Here is a 24,409-nt window from a genome sequence, read left to right as displayed (position 1 = left end):
ATTAGAGAGTTGATTAAACAAGGATAAAAAATAGACTTTGCATTTGCATAGAATCTGCAACGTTAACAGATCCAGCAGGATTTGTATTCAGTTTATGCCCCTCCTGTCATTTATTTTTGTGCTTGTTTCCTCTACAGCGTTTTTTTGTTCTGGACAATGGTATCCTGAAGTACTCCAAGTCCCCCATTGATGTAAGTAACCCTGACTGTAACCTACGGGCAGAAGCGGGGCAGACTGGGCTGACATCAGTTTTGCTTGGCAATGAATCAGCAGAAACATCAGCGACATGGGTCACAATGTTCACTGTGTTTCAGCAAGCTGGGTCACTCTGCAGAAAAGCAAAAACTTCTTTGGCAAACTTTCCATCACTGGAAGGAAACCAGTGAGTCCTGCACATTCTGGAGTTATTGGCATCAGTGGTACATGAGCCCTTCTAGTTAAAAGTGTTTAAATACTGCTAACTAGACAGTACAGACCCATTCGCTGACTTCTTAAATGATCATTACATTCTCAACAAAGGGTCAGTGTCTTTGCTAGTTTCCCACTTTTCTTGATTAAAGCAACTAAAAGGGTAGTGTGTATAGATCTCTGTTAGCTAAACAGTGATCAATGCTCATTTTAAACATGGCCAAAGTTACAAATAATGAAGTCATTGCACTAAATGTGCAGATAATCTCTGTGAGCCAAATGCTCAGTCAAATGATTCAGACAGTTTTATTTAAAACCAACATTATAGCTGGCTTTGAGCACAGAAGCCCCGCCCACCTGCTGTTCAAACCTTCTGTTTGCTTGAGGAGCCCAATTAGAAGAAATTGATTGGTTTGTCTCAGAAAGTAGATGAGTAGATGATCTGAGCAGCAGCACCAAGGCCATATGACATGGAGCTGGAAATGAGTATAGTAGGTCCACTGTAAGAAGAGCACTGGTAACCTGCTAATCTGAAAATAAAATGTTAAATATATTCAAAGCTTCCTGCAGTCGAAGACTTTTCTTCAAGTCACTCAGCCAAACAAGAATCAAATCAGTCTTCTCTGGCTGGTATTGTTAATTGATTATTGTTACATTGTGATATTTTTACAGTAAAAAAATAGTATGAATTACAAATATGTGGAGATATATATACATACATAACTCTGTCATTGTCTTTAGATCCAAAAAGGGAAACTTCATGGCAGCATCGACGTCGGCCTCTCAGTTATGTCTATCAAGAAGAGGGCCCGTCGCATCGACCTGGACACTGAAGAGCATATCTATCACTTGAAGGTAACACTGATGATAATAATCCATCACTGATACAAGCAGTCAGGTGGTGACAGAGGTCGAGGCTTATTCTTCCCCTCGTCTTTAGGTCAAATCTCAAGACATATTTGATGCCTGGGTGTCAAAGTTGCGTCATCACCGGCTTTATCGGCAGAACGAGATTGTGCGGTCTCCCCGGGATGCCACCATGAGAACATTTCCTCCTTCGGCGGCCATGGATTCCCCCCAGCCCACGCCAGCTGTGGTAAATGAAGTCAAGGTGAGCTCTCTTCTTCCTTATGGCACTATTTGTGCTCTTTCTTTGGTCTAAAATTGGCCAGAATTTCTGATTAAAATAACTTTTGAATTATCTGTGTATGTAGACTCATTTACGTTGTGATGCTTGACATAAGCAGACATTTTTAGTCTTGCTTAGTGCTTTCTTGTTTGGTCAAACACCAATAATGCTAAAGGCAAAATAGCTTAAAGCTCTTAAATCCTCTTAAAAGCTCAATTTCTTTGACTAATTCTTGTCTGGGACTGTCTGAGAGGTAGCCAGTGCAGTTAACAGTTTTCAAGAAAGGATCCATCGCACAAGCCCCTGTAAAGCAGTATATTGTGGTTTTTACACAGCAAACAGGATGTAAAGTGAATGAATGAACTTCAGGTGATCCTTAACTCTGAACAAGGCTCCTGGTCTCTCTTCTAGTTTATTTTCTAGTTCTCACATATAATATGAAAGTAGTATTGAAAGCAAATAAATAAGAAATGCCTGACTGATGCTCTACACAAAGAAATCAGAACATTTTTCTACCTCAGAAAAAAAGACATTTTGTTCTCCCTCTCAGAGTCTGCAATTACTTATTCAAGAAGAGCATAACGGTTAGTGAGAGATCTCCTAGTTTTGTCTTTATTGGAAACTGGGATAACGCACCAAAAACATCATCTGTGAGAGAGAGGAAGTAAAGTTCGCGGAACATTCACAGTAATGACAGACATAATGCTCACACATGACTGTTGTCGTCAACCACACCTGACAAGTCAGCAGTTTTATTTATGGATGCCATTGTTGTACGAAGTTGGACCTGAAAACTTGCTTCGCCTCACCCAGACGTTTCCCCTGAATAATAGCTAAATAATATCTGCCTAATGTAGTAAAGTTGATGAGACAGGTAACTAAATCTTGCCCATTAAGACAAGAAGGCTTGCTTTTCTCGGCTGTTTCCAGTTAGGCGTTAGCCTCGGTCCCTGCAGGTGTGCTTGAAGTGTGCGTAAATGCGAAGATTCATTCGCTGCAGCTTCTCCTGGGAGTGATGCTCCATGCCACACGGAGGCCGTTAGAGGTGATCAGTAGGATTTGGATTTCGAGCATCTGGCTGCGGCCTGATGAGCTCTCCCAGAAGAACAGCTTAAATGAGAGACTCTGGTCCTAGAGTCAAAATTAACTACTGCTTCAAAGACTCGGAAGGAAGATAGGCAAGGTGCTGTACAAATAAGAAGCGTGCAGTTTCTGTTCATAACAGCATATTTTTTTCCATGTGAGCATTCATATTAGCTGTGAGCTGCTGACAGCGTGCAGTCCTTTACTTTTGGCTGCTGAACAGATTCACCGCAGCTGTCACACACAGGTTGCGTAACCCTAACCCAGCGTCACTGAAATTGCAAATCTAGACCAAAACTTTCAACTATGTACAAGCAAGACAGACTTTCTTGCCTTCACTGTCAAAAATCATTGTATATATTGTAACAATCTTCCGATTTGATTTGATTTCAGTGATGCACCAAAGGAAAAAAAAAATCTGATTGATGTAATTATATTGGTTCTCATTTCTTCCTCTTTTGTCTGTTGCAGACAAGATTACATTGATCAGAAGAACATTTCATACATTAGCTGGAACCCTAATCCACAGTATCCTTTCTTTAATGACATAAGTGCTTCTTGTATATCTATAGGTATCATCGGTGCCTGATTGACCACTACAGTAGTTTCCGAAATGATATTTTAGGCTCTGTTATTGTGTCACCACAGCAGACCAAACCAAGCAGCTTGCCATGGCAGCCAGCAGCCCCCAGTAACAGCAGCACCAGCAGCCTGCCTGCATCCTACAGTAACGGACAGAGTAAGGTGGTGGCATGGCTGCAGGAGTCAGAGGAAATGGACAAGTGTGCAGAGGGTAAGTGCACACTTTCCCTACGCTTCTAACAAATCTGATTTCACAAGAGGAGTGGATTAAATCAAGCCTTTGGCACGGCAATAAATCCGGGAGAGATGATTTGGTGACCATTTCGTGACACATAAGGCTGAATGAGATCGTGACCGCGCGTGTAAATTTTATTTTCAGAGCTCGCACGCTGCCAGTCCAACCTGACCGAGCTGAGCCGGTTATTGCAGAGTCTGGAGATTCTACAAAGGACACAGTCAGCGCCCAACTTCACAGATATGCAGGTAAAACAAACACACACATAAATACACACACATACAGCAGAGAGCAAGGGGAAACAATTTAGTGCAATCCTGCATTGTAAACTCAGGCTAGCTGAGGCAGTGACGACGGTGCGACCTCTGCAGTCACCTTCAGTACCTGCCCGTCTAGACAGACGAGATCCAGCGATACTCACAGGACACCTGCTGCTTTTCTGACTGATCAGTATCTGTTAATTTATTGTGTTTGTTTTATATCGTGGAGCTTTTTGTTTTGTGATTTTTGGCTGAAATGCATTTTTAATACCATACATTCCCTTTTTTTTTTGCATGTAACCCATCAGTGTCATTTCACTGATCTATGTCTGTGGTAACTTTCTGGTTTTTTGGTTTGTTTTTTGTGATGTGTTTGTCTTATTAACCACATTTTTCATGCTCTGACCCACGTGTGCCCAAAAGACCAATTGCGTTGAGTTATCAAAGAAAGAAAAGCGCTTGAACAGAAGATGGAGAACAAAAAGTGTCGGCAAAGATGCAAAATTCCAGCTTCAGGTACCTGTCTTCAGACGTCTACACAAACACACACACACACAGATGCATATGTCACTGTGAGAAAATCTCTAAGTCTCTAAGCAAAGCATTATTCAAGTTTTTACTTATAACATAATAAGTGTAAATTGTGGGGTAACTGAGAGGTCTGGCTTTGATACGTGCATGTGTAATCAAATTGTTGTCGAGCAAATTGGAAGTGTGGACAAGCTTACGACACAGAAGCCAACAATTTTGTTTCGGCCTCTTCTATTGTTGCTCGTTTTTCTCTTTTTTGTTCTTTAGTCTGCAGTAGGGGTGGGTTCTTATAATCGATTCATCGATTAAAATCGATTCTGGCTTGGATAACGTAAAATCGATTCATTAAAATCCTGAATCGATTTTTTTAATATAAATTTATTTTGCCCGAAATGCCAGAATCTCTGGTGACATCTCACAAAATTTCAAGAACCACCAAACTGTTAAGACAGTAAATGAGAGCAGGTACACGGATTCTGCACATAGACTTAAACACACAGCGCGACCTGCGGATCAGAATCAGTTAGATGTCGCCTTTCTCACGGTCGGGGCTGAAAGCCGACAGCTCGCTGATTCTGATCTGTCGGCGGGTCCACGCTTTGTGTTCACGCCCTTTATGAGCCGATTCTAAAGCTGTTAGTTTGATCTCTCTCCAAACAATATTGACCGAACCAGCAGCAAAAGAAGATCCAAACGCTTCACATAAACATCGTCATGTATTCACTCTGACTTTTACTGTTTTGCTTCCACCGCGATGCACAGCTCTCTCTCTCTCTCTCTCTGTACTTCAAGAACAGTTTCCCTTTCTTCATTATTCGCTTGCTTGTTACGCACAAGTCTACTGTTGTTTACAGCGCTGTCAGCCGCTGTTTTTTTCCCTTTTACATTCTTCCGAAAAGAAAACCTCATTTCTGCTGTTCAATACTGAACAAATTTAAACTTTTTAAAATTATTCAAAATGCAAAACGCTGTGTCTGTAATAAAACCGCTGTAACTTCAGAGGTAATGTTCATATGTTGATTAATGGTTTTCTTTCGTTTTTGATGTACTGCTGAATATTTTATAAAATCCCAGGCCAGGAAAATCACCTTCATGTTTTTCTGTGTTTTATCTTCAGCTACTTTGACACAAAGGCATCTGCTGTGACGCTCACACCTGTGATAAGGTCTTGCGTGTGTCAGCTTCCTTTTTATTGATACAAAAATATGTAAATGTACTGATCTGAATTATAATATTTCTGACTGTCAAAATTTCCCAGATTTAAATCGAATCGAATCGAATTAAATCGAATTAAATCGAATCGTGGATCGAATCGATTCGGGACCTTGTGAATCGGAATTGAATCGATTCTAGAAATCAGTGACGATACCCAGCCCTAGTCTGCAGCTCCACTTGTTATTGTCGTGCGGCTCGGCCTGATTTTGCTAATATATCTTAATTTTGCACGATATATCAGTTTGTGCAAAACTGAATGTGTGTCCATGCAACTTTATGCACTTTGTTAAACCAGTCATAAACTTTTATTAATCCCATTAGTAGTAAAATGTCATTACTGCTCATTGAATGCATTTTTTGTTTCACCATGGCTCCACGCTAAAGCAATTTCAACGGACCCAGAATATTTTCACTCACGCTAACATCTGCAATCAGGCTATGAAGATGGTTATGAACTCGATAAATCATCTTAAGGTTTATGAATCTAGCTGCGAGCATTTTCACATGGCCACAAACATGAACAGTGATACTGCTGATTTTTACAAAGGAAGATAAAACTGTGATGCTGAAAAAATACAAAGACATTAATGACATAATACAGAGTGAAAGTACCACAGCCTGTGCAGGCAAACCCGTGGTATGTGTGTGGTATAAGTGCTTTGGTGAGTAAGAGTGGAAAAGATCTATTATATTAATAAAGTTTAGCCTGTTTGAAGCCAAGAAGGAAAGCGCTGACAGTGTAAATTAACAACACTATCAGTGCTGTGTCATTAAGACGGGGGAGAATCTGATGGATTACAATTGTTATTCCATGAAATGTATATTTATGTGAGGCAAAGTGTATGTGAGACAGTCTTAATTGAGAAAATGCATAAACTGAATTCAAATGTAGGCCTAACTCTGTGTGTAAATTTGAGATAAGGTCAGAAAATACAATCGGTGTTCTCTTTTAGGATCATAGGCTATATTAATGCTTATAGAAAAACGAAATTGCTGTAAGCAGCAAAGTGACATCTTCCGGTAAAGATAAAGATATGCAGTGGTCAGAAAGCACTTCCAGGAATGCTGGCCCATTTTCCAGAGATTTCACTGGTCTGTGGGAGGTGATTTCATACCTGTTGATCTGTTATCTAGAGCATTACATTCTCCAGCATGGCCTATCCTGGTAAGATGTTGTTCCCAGGGAAACCTGGGCTCTTAGACACCTATAGATTTCATGAATAAAAGATTGTTACTCTGAGAGAAGACTATGGAAGCATTTCCTTCAGTGTCGTTTTTAGGAAAGTAATTTTAAAAAGAATCCTCATTGTGGCATGTTGGCATCTCGTGTCAAACCGGGGACCAAATTCTCAACACAAACGTCCACATGCTAACAGAGGCGTGGATGTGACACAAACTCTGTGCATGAACAGAATACAGATAAACCAGGAAAGTAACACACTAACTGCGTCGGTGTTAACAGAGCAATAACTTCATTAACTTTTATTATCTGGTGATATGCTAATTAGCTACATGCTCTTATGCTGTTTAGCCATTTTTAGCTGCTAATGCCTGGTTAAAGCTCTTGTCAGAGGTCCAGTGCTTAAAGGCCCTTCAGATAAAGAGTGAACTGGAAATTTATCAGAATAATGTTTGGTCTTGTCAGATTTAGTTCTGTGGTTCTTAGAGATTGTTTTGGCTGCAAGACACAAAAAGAAGAGCACTGTTGTGCCACACGGGTGACTGACAGTCAGCCTCTGTGATTGTCTCTCTCTCCAGGTTCCTCTGTCTGCCAGTATGTCCCCTGTCCGCCTCCACTCATCCAACCCTAACCTGTGTGCCGAGCTGGTGGACTTTCAGCCCCCTGTCTCCCGCTTGACAGACAGTGTAGAGTGTGCCAGCGACTACATTAAACTTCAAGAGGAGTTCTGCATTATTGCCCAGAAAGGTACGAACGCAGCATGTAGGACAAGGTGGACTTTATTCTCATACTGTAGCTGCTGATCATCATTAAATGATCTTCGTGTTTGTGGCTGTAATGTGACAAAATGTGGAACAGTTCAAGGGGGCCGAATACTTTTGGAAGCCACTGTATATGAAGAGAGAGACAGACAGAGAGAACAGTACTGCACAAGCAAATAAAGACAATAAATGTGGTTTATAGCAAGTGAAGGGCTAAGGAAAAGAGACCGGTCTTTATACTGGTTTTAAATTCCTTGCAGGAGAAGGGAAATCTAATTGTTAATGACAAACTGTTCCACAGTTTAGGGCCAGCAACCGAAAAATGCACAATCATGGTTTTAAAGTCAGTGTGTGGGATGGACAGCAGCGATAGCTCAGCAGATCTGAAAGATATGAAGGGCGAAGTAAGGGGGCAGCACTTTAGTGAAATGATCTGGTTCTAGTCCATGAAGTGGCTTAGAAACCAGTAAACCAGCACATGGTGCATGTTATGTCTCATTCTTGGTACCACTGTGTGACTGATTCTTACATAGAGAGAGCATTGGCGAATAGCGACAGAGGAGCTAGCGATGCCTTTGAACCGGTGCGCGGGTTTCTAAGTTACTGCTTTTCTTTGATCCTGTCTCTCTGCAGTCCACTCGCTGCTGAAGTCGGCCTTCAACACTGTGGCCATAGAGAAGGAAAAGATCAAACAGATTCTGTCTGATCAGGAGCAGCCAGACCAGTCGGCCCAGATCAACTCTCTCAGGAAGTCTCTGTCACAGGTAATGAGCTCCCTTCAGTGGGAATCAGAGTAACCCATGATACGATCCCAGAGACATGCAAGGAGGAGATATGGCACAGAAAGGACGCTGAATAGAAATCAATGAGAGAATTCTGTAACACGCAGAAGTCAGTGATCTGCTTTACAACAGCTGAGTAAAATATGAGCCAGTCATCTTTTTGAAAAAACATCTCAGTTACAAATTCAGTGTTACAGCTTTCTCACCAAAAGTCTAGAGACAATAATAAAATGGCTCCTGTGGCAAGATTTTCTTTAAGCCAGATGCTGATGTTAATCTAACAATATGATCGTGATGCTGTTATGGAAGAACAGTTCTGTTATTATTAATATGTTGCACAATGTCTGTGTAACCAGATATGAAAAAATACAGCTAAAAGGCAAAATGCAGGATTAATCTAGTGTTTGCTGCACTGCAGTGACAGTGTCTATAAGTACTATCATCATTATGTAGTTTTAATAATGTGTTATTAAAGCTCCCTCTAGTTTGGTCTCACCTGCTTTCGGCCATCTTGACAGAGTTTTTCTCTACGGCGACTTAGCTTTACTCGATTAGCGCCACTGTGAGAAGTCAGGAAGTCATAAATCTGGCAGCTGAAACTGGCTGGAGACCATTTAGAGCACCTGCATGTTTTAATGAAAGCCTCAGTATTTGCCACCAGTCTATCTACAGCGTATCACCAGAGGAGGCTGGAGGACATGTTGCCGATGTAATCTTTGGTGGTGATGTCTCTCTTCTCCTTCTATTTAGTCTTTGCCAATCTGTTTTCGTGCTACAAATGCAAACTGTGACGCTGTATCAACATCACAGTTAAAAAGAAAAATGATGTGTGGAGATGAGAGCCCAGGCAAGTGAGCCGTGAACGTCCAATCATCTTTTCCCACATTAATTGGTGAGCGGGAGAAATGTGCAGTGCAGTTCATTAACTCTTCTCCTCAGGGCTGTCTCTCTACCACCGCGATTTAATTGGACTGTTCCTCTGCTAACAGTTGACATCATTTCACTGAAATGTTTCACTCGCTGTTTTATCTCCGTTTCGTTCCTAATTGGATTCTTGTGTGACACGCTTGTCGCAGGATGGAGGTCAGGTTTGGTGGCAGAGCTCTGTGGGAGGTTGATAATCAGGAGTTGTGGTTGCTATAGTTACAGCTGCTGATGTCAGCTACTGTAATCCCCGCAGGATATAAGTGAATGTTATTGCCATCTTAGTTTTATGTATTTAATATTTCCTTTGGCATACAGTAGGTACGTTTATACCTAAACCTACATTTTCTATTTCTTTTTTTTAAGTTTTGATCAAACATCTGCAGAAAGGAACAGCATTGCATTAACTTAATTACATTTTTGGCCACCTGATGAACGAGAGTCTAATACTTCCTCTCTTTTTGTCCCCATAAGGCTTTGAGGCTATTGTGTGGCTCTTAATCAGCTAAATACTTCACTCTGTCCACCAGCTAGTCGCTGTGACTCCTCTCCTCTTCTGCTGCTTCACAGTGGATTTATCACAACTATAAACTGCCCTCTTCAGTTGTAAAAATCTCTAAATATAGTCATGAGAACAAGTAAGAGAACAAGACAAACTGACAACATTTGGACCTCAGGAGTTAATATTGGCCTGCCCTTCATGTATGAGTATGTGAATAATGAATTAAACCTGTGGTGAGTGAACCATCACTGGACACTGGTCATGACCAGGTAAAGTAAACAAAACACACTACCTGGCCACTTTGGTGCAGCTTAACTTAACACAAATCTAACCAACCACCATGGCAGTAGACATCATTGGGATTACCTGCTGAAGTTCAAACTGAGCATTCGAATAGGGAAGAAAGATGATTTTGTGACTATGAACATGGCATGGTTGTTGGAATTTTCAGAAACTGATGATCTACTGGGATTTCCCCAAACAATCATCTTTAGGGTTTACAGAATATGGTCCAAAAAACAGAAAATACCCATTGAGTTCATTAGGTGAAAATTCCTTGTTCATGTAAAGAGTCAGACAGATACATCAAACTTGTAAGAAGATGGACTGGAGCAGCAGGAGACCACTTCTCTCAGCTAAAAACAGGAAACCGAGGCTTCATTTCACAGGTGGCTCATCAAAATCGGACAACAGAGTGCACTCAAATGGCCTCCGCAGTGACCTGATGTCAGTCCAATATAGCACCTTTGGGATGTAGTGAAAACGGGTGATTCTCATCATGGATGTACAAGCTCTTGATATGGACTACAATCTCTGAGGCATACTTTTAGTACGTGGTTTTATGAAGAATTAAGGCACTTCTAAAGGCCCACTGGTTTCAAATCTAGCACTAGCAAAGTGTGTCTAAAAAGTGTCAAGTGATTGTAGAGCTGAATATTGCTGCAAAGTTGTTAAGCACAGAACATTCACCTGAGATACTGGGATGCAAATCCCAGTCAAAACCTATCATTGACATATTTTCGCCCCTTTGAAGCATGCATATGCTCTTGGTCACAGTAAATGCTTTTTATAGATATTCTAACTTTAAAGAAAACTTTTTAAAATCTTGTGACTTTTTAAAATCTGTGGCAAAACAAGAAAATAATCAGTCAAATTGTTCTTTTTTTTTTACAGAAAAAGCAGGATGCAAATAATTGTTTTCTTTATGAAGGACTGAGCCAATTCTTTTTATCTTTTTTTACTTCAAAGTTTCGTGTGAGATTTGAATGTCAGAAAGCATTTTTTATTCTTCAGGCCCTGTCGCAAAATGCAGAACTTCGAACTCGACTCAACCGCATCCACTCTGAGTCTGTCCTGACTGAGCAAGTTGTGAGTGTGAACATCATCTCCACACCTGATGAGGTAGCTCACTGTCTATCACTGACAAATCTCATTGCTTACCCTGATATTGATAAAGCTACAGCTTCGGAGGCTCGCCAGGTAGTCGATGTATTTGCTTCCTGCATTTGTCAGTTGGCTTATTGATTCTATAGACTGATGGCCTTTCCAGTACAGCCTGGCAGGTGAGCTTCAGAAATCATTATTCTATGCAGGACCTGACATCAAGGTTAATGGAAAAACTGACTAATTAGAAACGGATGGGAGGTTGCCTTTTGGCAAGGAGACACATGCTGCAATATGAGCACTGTGTTGTCTTCTGGTTCTGTTTGTCTTCGTTCAGGTCAGTTTTGGTTCTTCAACCTGTCATCATAGCAAGAAATAGTGAACGCCTCCTGCATTTGCTTGTGTTTGCCTGCAGGCCGGGGAACAGATGGGGATCCCTCTGACTCAGCAGGCCTCTAATGAGAGCCGACTCTCCATGTCAGAATCTGTCTCTGAGTTTTTTGATGCCCAGGAAGTGCTTCTGTCAGCCAGCTCGTCAGAGAACGAGGTACAGCGGGGCGGATGAAGAAGCGGAGTGGATGTGGTGATGGATGTGGATTTAGTAAGGTTAAACTATACTGCTGCTGTAAAGTCAGTGAAAAACATCAGCGTGATGCCTGTGTGTGTGTGGAGACAGATTTAGTCAGTAATTAATGCAAAAGTCACGAAGAGCAGAGATGGAGTGTAAAAGAAACGTAAACACAGGAGGGCTCCTTCGCATCTGCCCGAGGCCTAATCCCCGAGTCATGCCTAAGAATCAAAATGATCCTCTTCCACTTTATGCTTTGTTAAAAAGCATCAAGTGGAGGAGGATGTTCGGTCCATCACTCAAATCAACCATTTCTGCCTCCTTCCCTTTTTAACGGCTGTGAACATTCTGCTCCAAATATACTGCGTATGGCCCCTGAAGACCCATCAAGCATTGTAGCTCCCCAGGCATGCATTGAGCCATGCTGAAGGATTACTGAGCGTGGAAATTCATCATCCCCCCTGGCCTGTAGCTCTAACGGCAAGCCTTTTCGCTCTTTTTTTTTGTCACATAAACTGGAAAAGCAGCTTTCACCCAAAGTGGCTACAACATGGCCCTTTCAAATGTGACCTTATTTTGTTTGCTATATATAAAGTATGAATACTGCAGTGTCTTGACTCATGATTACTGCAGTGGGACAGATAGCCGGCATGCTGCTGCAGTTTGTTAGGCAATGGCAAACTGCAGTGCACGCGTGTGTGTGAGTGTGAGGCTGTTCTGATCTGTTCGTGTTGTACTACTGCACTGCCTCACTCCCCTGTGTACCTGTTCCCCTCACAGGGTTCAGACGATGAGTCATATGTCAGTGATGTGAGCGATAACATTTCCGAGGACAACGCCAGCGTGACTGATAACGTCTCCAGACAAAGTAGGTCCAATTCTGCGCCGTCACGAGCAACCGTTGTTTGTACCAGAACAAAAGGACATGAGAAATTAATAAAGGAGGGGGAGATCCCACTCAGTCCGTCAGCCGTGCTGCTTCTACAATAACGTCACATTCCCACGCAAAGACACACACTTTGCAAATTCATTTATCAGTGCTGCAAAAGCAGTTGACTTTGCTATGTTGCCAAGGGCAACAGAAAGGGGGAAAAAAACTACTCAGGCTCCCGCTAGTCTGAAAGTTTTGGAAATGAGCTAGAATTGGTGTTATTTTCTCATGGTGAGTAGTTATCTTCCAGTAAAGCGTCCACTGTCACCAGCACTTCAGGATTAGCAAAGGTAGATGTCACAGTCGGTGGAGATTTATTTATAATCTACGTTATCTAGGTCACAGAGGAGCGTGACATCATCTGCAGGGTTACAAATTGAGTGTAAGAGCTTATGACACTACCTGAACACACTGTATCAGCATCTATATATGTAAATCTAGGAAGGAATCCAATGATGTGACCACTATTCTTTTAAACTTCTTTAAAATCAACAAACATACATACAGAGATTTCTTTATTCATTACAGGGAAAAAATATTGCTTAAAAGCTAAATTAAAGATGACCTATTGTGCTAATTTATGACCCCATATTTTTAATGTTGGACACGACTACTTTGCATGATTCACAGCGAAGAGTAAACCTTGTTTACCTTACGCTGGGTCAAGTTCACAAGTATCTATATCAAACCGTTTTAGTCAACTTTCTTCTGATTGGCTGCTCCTCATAAATCTGTGGTTTTTAGCAGGCAGGTGGGTGCGTTTGTGTTCTCGCAGCCAGATCTATGTGCCTGAGACGATCGCGTCTTTGACATTGCCCGGATCCAAAAGAGGAAAAAGCAGCTTGAAACCAAATGTTTATAAGAATCTTAACCCTGAGCTTTTGGCTCACAAGGATTACTTGTACATTCACTGACATCATTGTTTCAGACTTTGTGTAATATGACCGTCTATCACTGTAACAGCACAACTACTGGTGAAGTACAAGAGTCGTTTCAGTGTATTTGATGTTGCAGCTAAACCTGAACTAATACCATGTCCTCACTACTTAAATTACAAAGTCGGCATATATTAAACAAACTAAGAAAAAATAAGAAAAGTTTTTTCCTAGAATATAAAAAAAAAACCATCCTGCTGCATTTTACACAAAGACTTGCAACACGACCAAAAAATGCTTTTTTTTTTAATTCTTTGTTATAATTATACTTAATTAGGCGTTTCTAGGACTAGCATAGCCTGTTGCAGATAATTACACCAGATGGATGTTGTAATAATGATTCCTTTTTTTCATTATTTATCTTTTTTTCAGTGGCCAACGGAGACTTTGCTGGCAGCGCCTTTCGTAATGGGCGGCGCAGCTGCTTGTCGGCACCCTGTCCTGACACCAGCAACATCAACCTCTGGAACATCTTGCGAAACAACATCGGCAAAGACCTGTCCAAAGTGTCCATGCCTGTGGAGCTCAACGAGCCCCTCAACACCCTGCAGCGCATGTGTGAAGAGCTGGAGTACAGCGAGCTGCTGGATAAGGCTGCTGAGACCGAGGATCCTTTTGAGCGCATGGTAAAGAAGTCGCCGGAGCTTATGAAATGAACTGTTAATCAGTTTCCAGTGTGGTGATTCATTAATTCATTAATGTGTGATGTCACACTGCAAGCCACAAGCTAACATATATGCCTGTGATGTGCTGCCTCCTGTCCTTTGGATAACATTTGAATGACAGATTCTGTTGTTTAGCTTATTCGTGACAAAGCCTGTTATGAGGAGCCTGTAAATCCACTCTGTGTTTATGCTCTTATGACTCTCGTTCAGGTTCTCGTCGCTGCTTTTGCTGTCTCAGGCTACTCATCCACTTACTACAGAGCAGGTAGCAAGCCATTCAACCCGCTACTCGGAGAGACTTACGAATGTATTCGGGAAGACAAGGGCTTCTGTTTTTTCTCTGAGCAGGTAAGCACCTGCTCACACAGTTCAAAATGAGTCAATTTTAAGCAATAAGAAGGAATTTATAGAGTAGCTCATTTTTTTCCTGAGGAGGTCTCATTATGTTGGAGAGGTCTAAAAAGCTCGGTGGAGCTTTCCTTGGAGTGCTTCGGTTTAACCGCAAGGTCTGTGCCTCGCCTCAAAGAACTCGGTTTTATCTAATTTGCAAGAAAGCCCAGTGCTTCACTGTGCTCTTATCTGGAAGAAGACGAAACATAGTAGGAGATATTAAAAAAAAGAAATCAGGTTGAGTTTCTATAAATGCTGTCACATGTTTGCTCCAGAGGTTAGATTAGCTGAAAACTGAAGCAGTGTTGCAAAGTGCTTCTAAGAAACACAGAGTAAAAGAAATGGAAGGAAATTATTTTAAAGAATGTTTATATATATGAATTAAAATAAGACTCAAGTGCAACATCAAAATAACATCAAAATGGCTTGTGACAAATATGAGGCAAGCGCTGCTCTCCGAACGGCGACCGTCTTTTGTCTTTAAGCGTGCGATGGGAACAGTAAACAGTTTCTGCCCAAGAATCTGAGGCTGTGCACTGGTTTGCATACAGGAACAACAGTTTCAGTATATATTCTGGGGCCAGGACACGAAGGGCCTTAACAGTAATAAGTAAAATCTTAATATCAGTTCTAAAAGAAATGGGCATCCAGTGTAGTCATTAAGACTGGTGTAATATAACCAGTTTTCTTGCTTCTTATGAGAAGGCTTCTTATCGATACCGATTACAATCCATTACAATAATCAAACTGAAATTAAGCATAAATCATAATTCTGTTGTTGGCTGAACTACTTTAATAACGACGGAAAATCAGTGGGTTACACTTCAGTTCAATGTATTTCAACACTGGGACAGCTGGGAGGTTATCCCAGCTGTCAGAGGTGTGAGACTGAGCAGGTTGCCCGTCCAACACAGGACTAACACAACACTGTAGCATTTCTGCGTGTGCATGCATGGGTTCTGTCCAGATAGTCTGGCCTCTTTCGCACAGTCCAAACACATGTGTGTGTGGGCTCTCAAACATTACACTGGAAGATCTTTCCTCAAAGTCTCAGAGTTAAATCTGTAAATACAAGGGTTCATCACCAACCTGACACAGAAAGATATAAGCTGTTGGGCTTCCTGCAAGATCAGGGAGTTTCATGCTTGGTCTTTTGATTTCCCTGGGGAAAATATTCCCAGACACCAGGCATAAGTAATTCCAGTGTCTAGCAGGAGAGTGCAAGTTCAGCATTCAGAATAAATTTACAGTGAAAAAAAAAATCACAATTTCTGTGAACCAAAACTGTCAAACGAATATTATAGACAAAATTAAAATCGTCACAATAAATGTGTAATTAAGAGTAGTGGCTGTATATGATGTGCTATCTAAACGACAGCTGCCAGACTCTTTTACTATATTTGATCTTTTCTCGAAGGTGAGCCACCACCCTCCCGTCTCCGCCTGCCACTGTGAGTCTAAGAACTTCACCTTCTGGCAAGGTATGTTACCTGTCTAATTAGTTAGGGATTTTCCTCACAGGAGATATGGCTTAGTGTAGACCAGCCAGCAGGACTCAATTAGCCTTTTTAATAACCAGCGGAAATTGTACAGAGTAAACATAAATGTTATTTGGTATGATTTTAGACAAAATGTTAAAAAAAAAAATTATTTTAATGGGATATTTTTGTTGTTTTTCTTTCCAGATGTGAGATGGAAAAACAAGTTCTGGGGAAAATCAATGGAAATTTTACCAATCGGGAGTGTAAATCTCATGATACCCAGGTAACCTTCACCCAGCTGGTGTGCATGGTAATTGAACATGAAGGCGCAGAGTTTGGTTGGTTTTAATGCTTCATGTCACTGGGATTATGTTAATTGCCAGGTTTCTGCTTTTAATTGCCTTCATGGAAATATCGAGATTTTAATGATGACTGAGAAATGCAGGCTTGTGTTAAATCAACAGAAATTAACAACAAAAACTTTATTAGTTCTGTCAAAGCTGTTAAAAACACCTAAGAGCCCCAGAAAAATCCAGCATCCTCAGAGTTAATCATTTAAGCTCCCCTTGCTCTAAAGCCAGATTTGTTTTGATTGGCTTGATTGGATTTATCACAAGAATCTACTGTATGGATCAACCCACAAATAATAACCTCTTTGGGGTATGATTAAAGTGACAACCTCACAGAAGTCGAAAAGCACTGAGGTTACACAGAAAATGAACATAGCTGTATCACCTACTTTAATAATCTAGCCTTTTTACACCTGCAGTACCTGAAGCTGTTTTTATTGTGGCTTTCTAGGTTTGGTGATCAATACGAATGGAATAAAGTTACCACCTGTGTACACAACATCCTCAGTGGACGGCGGTGGATTGAACACTACGGGGAGATTACCATCAGAAACATAAAGAGCAGTGCTTGCCTCTGCAAACTTACCTTTGTCAAGGTGAAAAATAATTGAGATGATTTGGGTAGCTTCTTGCTTCTTTGTTGTCTTCTCCTCAACCAGTTGTATGGCAATGGCTGCCTCTTCCTGAATGAGAAGTCTCTTCCTGTTAAAAGGGAGTTCTTCCTCCTCACAATTTTCCAGATGTTTATAATGAACCGTTTGGGGTTTCCCTCTAATGCTCTAGGCTGGTTTAGTTTTATATATAACTTGAAAAAGCTAACAGTGAAGTTTATGTTTTTTAGGGAAACTACTGGAGTTCAAATGTGAATGAAGTTCAAGGATTTGTGATGGATCAGGAAGGAAAAGTGATCCACAGGCTTTTTGGAAAATGGCACGAGGGTGTTTATTGTGGTGTCCCACCTTCTGCTAAATGCATCTGGAGGCCAGGTAAGAATCAGTTCTCGCTTCACTCTCACAGCGGGACTTCACTCAGGACTAGCTGTACAAAGCTTTAAAGCTAAAAGGGGACTTTGTTGGCTTTCCTCCCCAGGCTCCATGCCCACAGACTATGAGCTTTACTACGGCTTCACCAGGTTTGCCATTGAACTAAATGAGCTTTGTCCTGAGTTAAAAGATGCCTTGCCGCGGACGGATGCCAGATTCAGACCTGATCAAAGGTACAACATCACATCTGCACCTGGCACTACGAGCTGCTAACGCTGCATATTTTTGCAGCAACTGAGTAAAAAGAGTGTGACTGATTTCTTCCGGTCTGGCTGCAATTTCATTGAAGTCAGTCTGCTGGTAGTAGTTTTTCTCCTCATGTTTACAAATTCTCATCCTTTCATTTAGGTATCTGGAAGAAGGTAACTTGGAAATGGCGTCATCAGAGAAGCAGCGTATTGAGGACATGCAGAGGGTCAGGAGGAAGTGGAACGATGAGAACAACATCAAACACGAGCCACGCTTCTTTAAGTAAGGATGCACAAAGCAGCAGCCAGATGTGCATTATTCACCTTGTAGAATGCGTCGCTTTGTTTTTTTATTTCGTTTCATGTTCGGTTTTGTCTTTCATTGGCTTTGATTGGCTCCATTCAGACAGCCTACTACACACATCTCAGTGTTGAAATGAGGAAAATATCTGGACTGATTAAGTACATTAGAATGAAAAAGATCTCATATTTTGGAAGAATACGGGTAAAAAGAGAAGAAGCTGCTATGAAGCTGATTTGATTGGGGAGCTCTTGCTCACTAGCAAGACCTTGTCTTATTCTCATGAGGTAGCTGATCAAAACATTAAGCCAGACACATCACCTTATTAGGCAGTAATTGCTGACATCAGAAGTGGAGAGAAGCCGTGTTACACAAGATGAGAAAGAACCGGAGTGTAGATAACCACGTAGTTATGGGCAGTCTACAAGTACTAGTCTTTGTCTGTGTTGTGTTGTAATCACATGGCATTGTGTTGCCATGCGATTACATGTGAGAACATTTTGTAACCAAGTGCAATAGAACAATCAAATGTTGTACAGACGCATTCATTTGCTCCTCTATTGCAATAATTTGATCAATATTTGTAAGAGAGGATGTGACTGCGGCTGTGTCAGCATTTTTCCCATTTTTAGGATGTTTAGCAGCTCAACGTTTGCATGGAAAACTCAACATTAACATTATTCACATTCTTTGCAAATAATCAAATGAAGCACAATTTGGTGTCTGTAGGGAGATTTATAGATGAACATGAAAATCTGGGTTAAAATGCATTGTTTTAAAAAATTATGTATGTTTATTATTATGTATTGTCATTCTTATTTTAACTGGCATTGTGTTATAAAATGGGTTGTACAACTACAAAAATGTGAACACGACAACACTTCAATTCAAATTAGTCTATAAATCTCCCGGTGAAAGGATACACTTCCTCAGAGATTTTCGTCCATATTGATATGATAGTTCCAATTTCACTGCATCCCAAAGGTGCTTTGTTGGAATGAGGTCTGGTGGCTGTGGAGCCCATTTACAGTGAACTCACTGTTGAGTTCAGAAAACCAGTTTGAGATGATTTGAGCTTTGTGACATGGTGTGTTATCCTGCTGCAAGCAACCATCAAAAGATGGGTACACTGTGGTCATAAAGGGATGGACATGATAAGCAACAATACTCAGGTAGGTTGTAGTTTTTACATGATGTTCAGCTCGTTCTAAGGGGACCCAAAGTTTATCGGGAAAATATCCCCCACAATATTACACCACCAGCCTGAACTACTGATGCAAGGCAGGATAGATCCATGCTTTCATGTGGTTTATGGCAGATTTTGACCCTGCTATCTGAATGTCACAGCAGAAATCGAGACAAATTACATTTTCAGTGTTCTGATTGTACAGATGTATACTTTTGGTGAGCTCTTAGCTGACAGCTGTGGTACCTTCTGTGGTCTTCTTAACATGAACAATACAAAAACATGGATCCATCTTCCCTTGTATCAGCATTTCAGGCTGGTGGTGGTGTAATGGTGTGTTTGACCCTTTGATACCAACTCAGTATTGTTTAAAGACTACCTGATATTGTTGCTTAGCATGTGTATAACTTTATATCCACAGTGTACTCATCTTCTGACTGGTTTTTCTGAACTTGACAATGAGTTCACTGAGCTCAAATAGCCACAGTCACCACATCTCAATCCAGAAGAGCACCTTTAGGATGTGGTGGAAATTGTTAGGTGGAGATTGTCAACATGGATGTTGCAACTGTGCAATGCTGTCGTGTCAATATGAACCAAAATCTTGAGGAATGTTTTCAGCACCGTGTTGAATCTGTGCTATGAAGACTTCAGACATTTCTGAACTCAAAGGAGGATCCAACCCAGTATTAGAGGGTGGTGTATCTAATAAAGTGTCTGCTGAGTGTATGTAGGGAATAGTGTATTTCTCCCCATTGCCTTTAGGTTTACAACTTCCACTTTTGTCTTTGTCCTTCCAGGAAAGTGGTTGATGCCAATCACAGGGAGAGATGGGTCTCCAACAACATGTACTGGGAGCTCCGCAAAAACCCCGGCTTCATTAACATGGAATCTACAGTGACTCTATGGTAGCACATGGATCTGTGTTTCCATCATCACAGACGAGGAGGCTGTTACCTACGCACAATAAGGTGTTAAGAGAAACGCGACGATGATGAAACATCTTTGTGCATGGATACGAATGACTGCTGAGCTGAGGGAAGGCCCGACGCCCAGCGACCCTGTGGAGGGTCACCCATCCATGGAAACATACCCTAGGATCACCTTCATTGTGCTTGTCGAAGCTGGGTCTCACCGCGCCTATGTAGATGTTTCCTCAGCTCTGTTGACTTCCCAGTATGTCCTTGCCTTAAAAAGACACCTGTACAAGTCACACGATTAGGCGCCTTTAAGTTGAAGCCATTTAATTTCCAACAGCAGTTTGGGTAGACTAGTCTATGAAGTAGACATTTTGATTACCTACAGATTACCTATGATAACATTGCATGTGTAGAGAGCAGCTTTCACTGGTACAAAGCCGTATTTACTATATCATCAGTTATTGTAGAAAAAAAAATAGGTATTTTTATAAAAAATATCTCGGACTCAGAATTTAGTGAAAGAGAATTATGTGAATTGGCAGATTTTATTTATTTTTGCCTTTTAATACTGTCGACTCTGTCGGATGGCAGCACTCTCTCCCGGGAAACAACTCATTTGAAATTAATGTCGACCGCTGTGGAGGAAGTACGGGGCTCTACAAACGCCGTTTTAATGAGTAACTGAGCTGAACATGTGCTGGGAGGTGAGGTGTGATTTAAACGCGAGGCGTTTCGGCCCTGTGGACTGTCAACACTGATCTGTCGTGACACAGTGCAAACGGAAGGACGATCTTCACCTCAGCAGCCCCAGTGTCTAATAATAACCATTCTTACACAAAACCAACTCGTGTGAATCACACAGTTACATAAATGCATACATAACTCTCTCCACTCTGTTCCCGAATGTGAGAGTTTCATTCAAATAATGGGCGCCTACACGTCCGAGTCACGAGTATAAGAAAAGATTTGTACAGGTTGCAGCGTTCTCTCAGATCCTTGGGATTTTTGTAGTACTTCATTTATTAACGAAACGTGAATAGCAGAGTCACATATTTCCATAAAACAGCCGCAGCTTGAAGATGTAATTATTTTGAATTAATAAATGAGTAATTTTCCATCAGAGTCTTGTTACAGTTTACAAAAAACCCAAAGAGATTTTTTTAAAATCATCTTTATTCTGATTAACAACCAAAAAGAATCATTTACAAAGATATAGAGCAAAAAAAGTACTAACTGTATTCATTTATAAATCTGTTACCAGCAGATATTTGGTATTTTTCTTGATATATTACTCAAACCATCTATAATTTATCTTATCATTAATTGATTAAGGAATGATTTAATCTCGCCGTGACTCAATCACCAAACCGCATGCAGTCGTAGTTCATTATGAAACACCAGAGACACCTACAGGTCGTCCTGTAAAAATGAAAGAAGCCAGATTTTCAGATGGATACTGTAAAAACATTAAAACGTCTCAATGTGTCTGATTCCCCAGAGAATTTACTGCTATGCTGTGGGCTTCTTCAAAGCACCAGGTTGAAGTTTAGCTTTAAAATCTTGCCTAGTCTCCTCTTTTTTTGTTTTACAGCTAAAGAAAAAAATAAAAGGGGGCGCCTTTAAAATCAACCCGAACACACGCGAATAGTTCTTAAAGCTGAATCTCTTTGTTCACAGCTGCAGGGCGAGGAGGGGAAAGGTGAATATAAATATGTAGAGCGAAAACTGTTTAAGGCAAATCCATCATGTGTGCACTGATCACACCGTAGATTAACAAACCAAAAAGTTAGAACTGCTTTGCATCCATGTAGTTTAAAAGATAAAAAACAACAAGATACGCGTGGATATAGTTTTATTTTTCCCTGATCACGAACTTAATGCTACAACTCAGCAGCGTCGGTTTCACTTGCTGTGCCTTAATGCATTTATCAATGCCTCACAAACACACAACAGATGAGAATACCCGAGCCAAGAAGAAGGTATGCCATTCACAAGTCAAACGCCGCACATTCTCCATAGTCCGCCTGCCTACAGATGATTAAGTACACTGAGCATTTAGCCGAGGACGGAATACATTAAGGGAAATTTCTTTGACATTAGAGGAGTAGAAAAGTTTTAACTGTATAACGCTTGCAGTGTCTAAAAGTGTTCTGCACTGCTCTGCTACCCCAACATGTAACTGATTCATTTTTGGTGATCACAATAAATGCAGCACATTTAGGGGGGGGAGGAAAAAAAAGTGGGGGCACTACTGCAGCAGCTGATTTCTTTTCCCTCCTACATCAGTAGCTGTGGAGGTAGGGCCAGTGCTTTGTGTAGTGTTTGGTATCACAGAGTCAGAATGTAGTGGAGAAAAAAAAGAGAGAAAATCCTCCAGCTTTCTTCATCCATTTTCTACCTGCATGTCTAGAGCTTGCCAATGAGTGTTGCAGATGCCTTATAAAAAAAGGTTTATGGTTTCTGAATTGGACACTTTTTTTTTTGTCGACTGACATGTATCATGAAGCACTATGTCAGCTCAGTTTGGATCAAATCTATTTCCTGATGGGTACCTTCTAAAGTGCAATTTTAACAAAGTACATATCTTTCCATGAACACTGTACACTGCTGCTACATAGTGCTTGTTCTAATAAAACTGCAAAACTCAAGGGATGAAGTTCTGTGGTTTGTGTTTTTTAAAAAGGTAAGTGTTCTTGTACTCTGATATTTATGTTTCATTTTCATAAGCTGTCCAATGGTCCGATTCTGGCTCCCGGGCCTTATGTTTGACACCCCTGGTTTTCTTTAATAACAGAAATTGGAGCTCCCACAGCACACCTTGGTAAGCATAGAAACACATATGACGCAGTAGTGATATCCACTATTTTTTAAGGCTAGTACCTATGTTTTAAGTTGCTGGGGAAAAAAACACAAACACACAAGCAACAGAGAACCCAATGACAAGGACTTCTTTGCTAGGTGCTCCTGTTAATCTGCACAGCAACACAAATATCAAATCATCCAATCACACAGCAGTGACTTAGTACATTTAGACATATAGACATGATCAAGTTGACCTGCTGAGGTTCAACCAGAGCAACAGAATGGCGAGGAAGGGTGATTTAAGTGACTTTGAATATGTATGACAGGCTGGTCTGGCAACTTCAGAAAGTGCTGATCTATTGGGATTTACCCAAACGACAGAGAATGGTTTGAAAGGTGAAAATGTCCAGTGACTGCCTTGTTGCCAGACGAGAGAGTGACCAGATTACTTCAAGCTGACAGGAAAGCAACAGTAACTTAAATAACAACAGCCAATGTATGCAGGGGAGCATCTCTGAACACACAACACATCAAAGGCTGCATCAGCAGAAGACCACACCTTGTAGGACTCCTGACAGGATCTTCACATCAATTCACATGTGTTACCAGAGTTCAATGATGGAAGATTAAAAAAACTGCCACTTGGTCTGATGAGTTTCAATTTCTGGTGCAACATTCAGATAGTAGGGTCAGAATTTCACAGAAATAACACAGATACATGGCTTCATTTTATCTTGTATCACAGGTTCAGGGTAGTGGTGGTGTAATGATGTGCGAGATACTTTCTTGGCACACTTTGGACGCCTTAGTACCAGCTGAGCATTTTTAAAATGCCACAGCCTGCCTGAGTATTTTTGCCAACCACGTGCATCCCTGTATGACCCATAATGCACCCATCTTCTAATGGTTGCTTCCAGCAGGATGTGTCATGACAATTATTTTACTGTATTTACAGTAGACGACAATCTAATAGAGCATCTTTGGGAGGTGGTCCAACAGAAGATTCCCATCCTGGACGTGTGTCCAACAAATCTGCAGGGCCTGTGAGATGCTGTCATGTAACTATAAAACAAAATCTGTGAGGCACCTTGTTGAATCTATGAAATGAAAAATTAGGATGTTCCAACCCAGTACCAGGAAGGTGTACCTAATAAAGTGTCTGTTGAATGCATATGGATAATAGTGTTGTTTTACTCATTGCTTTCAGGTTTAACTTTCACTGTTGTCATTTTTCTTCTATGAAAGCAGCTGATGCCAGTCACAGGGAGAGATGGGTCTCTGTACCTAATAGAGTGGCCAGTGAGTGCAAATATCACTCTTTAGAGTAAAAAAACCAAATTCAAATAAATAAATTACTGTATTTGACTTTTCTTTGGGCCACTTTTTTGTTATAAAACAACACAAATTAAGTAGAAAGCACCCATGAATTCACTCTGATGTAATTAGCTTTGTACCAATACTTAACAACGGGCTGGCTGATGAATAAATGGCTGTCCAGCGGTCATCTCCCACGGGACGCATTTCAATCAATAACACAACAGCCGGCTCCTGAAGGCGCCACAGCAATTTATTCTCTCAGTAGGCTCTATTGCACGGCCATTAACACACGCCAACACTCATTAACATTTATTTAATGTTATTTCATTTATTTACTGGATCTGAACACTTGTTGTT

At 40.9% G+C, this 24,409-nt stretch overlaps 1 protein-coding gene across 2 annotated transcripts in view; it reads left to right on the top strand.

Annotated features, from left to right (window-relative positions):
- Positions 1 to 19,925, top strand: part of osbpl6 (oxysterol binding protein-like 6) — a 32,906-nt gene extending 12,981 nt beyond the window's left edge. The window contains exons 3-22 of one of the 2 annotated variants that reach the window (XM_085373709.1): positions 138 to 191; positions 1,150 to 1,263; positions 1,349 to 1,519; positions 3,272 to 3,413; positions 3,582 to 3,685; positions 4,121 to 4,213; positions 7,202 to 7,370; positions 8,018 to 8,148; positions 10,886 to 10,993; positions 11,391 to 11,522; positions 12,324 to 12,411; positions 13,782 to 14,035; positions 14,285 to 14,422; positions 15,882 to 15,945; positions 16,150 to 16,228; positions 16,747 to 16,891; positions 17,137 to 17,281; positions 17,385 to 17,511; positions 17,687 to 17,809; positions 19,814 to 19,925. In XM_085373709.1, coding sequence (XP_085229835.1) covers positions 138 to 191; positions 1,150 to 1,263; positions 1,349 to 1,519; positions 3,272 to 3,413; positions 3,582 to 3,685; positions 4,121 to 4,213; positions 7,202 to 7,370; positions 8,018 to 8,148; positions 10,886 to 10,993; positions 11,391 to 11,522; positions 12,324 to 12,411; positions 13,782 to 14,035; positions 14,285 to 14,422; positions 15,882 to 15,945; positions 16,150 to 16,228; positions 16,747 to 16,891; positions 17,137 to 17,281; positions 17,385 to 17,511; positions 17,687 to 17,809; positions 19,814 to 19,925 — 2,493 coding nt within the window. Of the gene's footprint in view, positions 1 to 137; positions 192 to 1,149; positions 1,264 to 1,348; positions 1,520 to 3,268; positions 3,414 to 3,581; positions 3,686 to 4,120; positions 4,214 to 7,201; positions 7,371 to 8,017; positions 8,149 to 10,885; positions 10,994 to 11,390; positions 11,523 to 12,323; positions 12,412 to 13,781; positions 14,036 to 14,284; positions 14,423 to 15,881; positions 15,946 to 16,149; positions 16,229 to 16,746; positions 16,892 to 17,136; positions 17,282 to 17,384; positions 17,512 to 17,686; positions 17,810 to 19,813 lie in introns of both variants that reach the window. The other variant, XM_085373708.1, reaches the window with a different exon arrangement.
- The last annotated feature ends 4,484 nt before the right edge of the window (positions 19,926 to 24,409 follow it).

This window comes from Diplotaxodon limnothrissa, linkage group LG16 (assembly GCF_057381915.1).
Source record: "Diplotaxodon limnothrissa isolate DT_005_m linkage group LG16, D_limnothrissa_male_GT1.1, whole genome shotgun sequence".
NCBI lineage: Eukaryota > Metazoa > Chordata > Actinopteri > Cichliformes > Cichlidae > Diplotaxodon > Diplotaxodon limnothrissa.
Note: the sequence above shows the minus strand (reverse complement) of the source record. Positions and strands in the feature narration are given on the sequence as shown.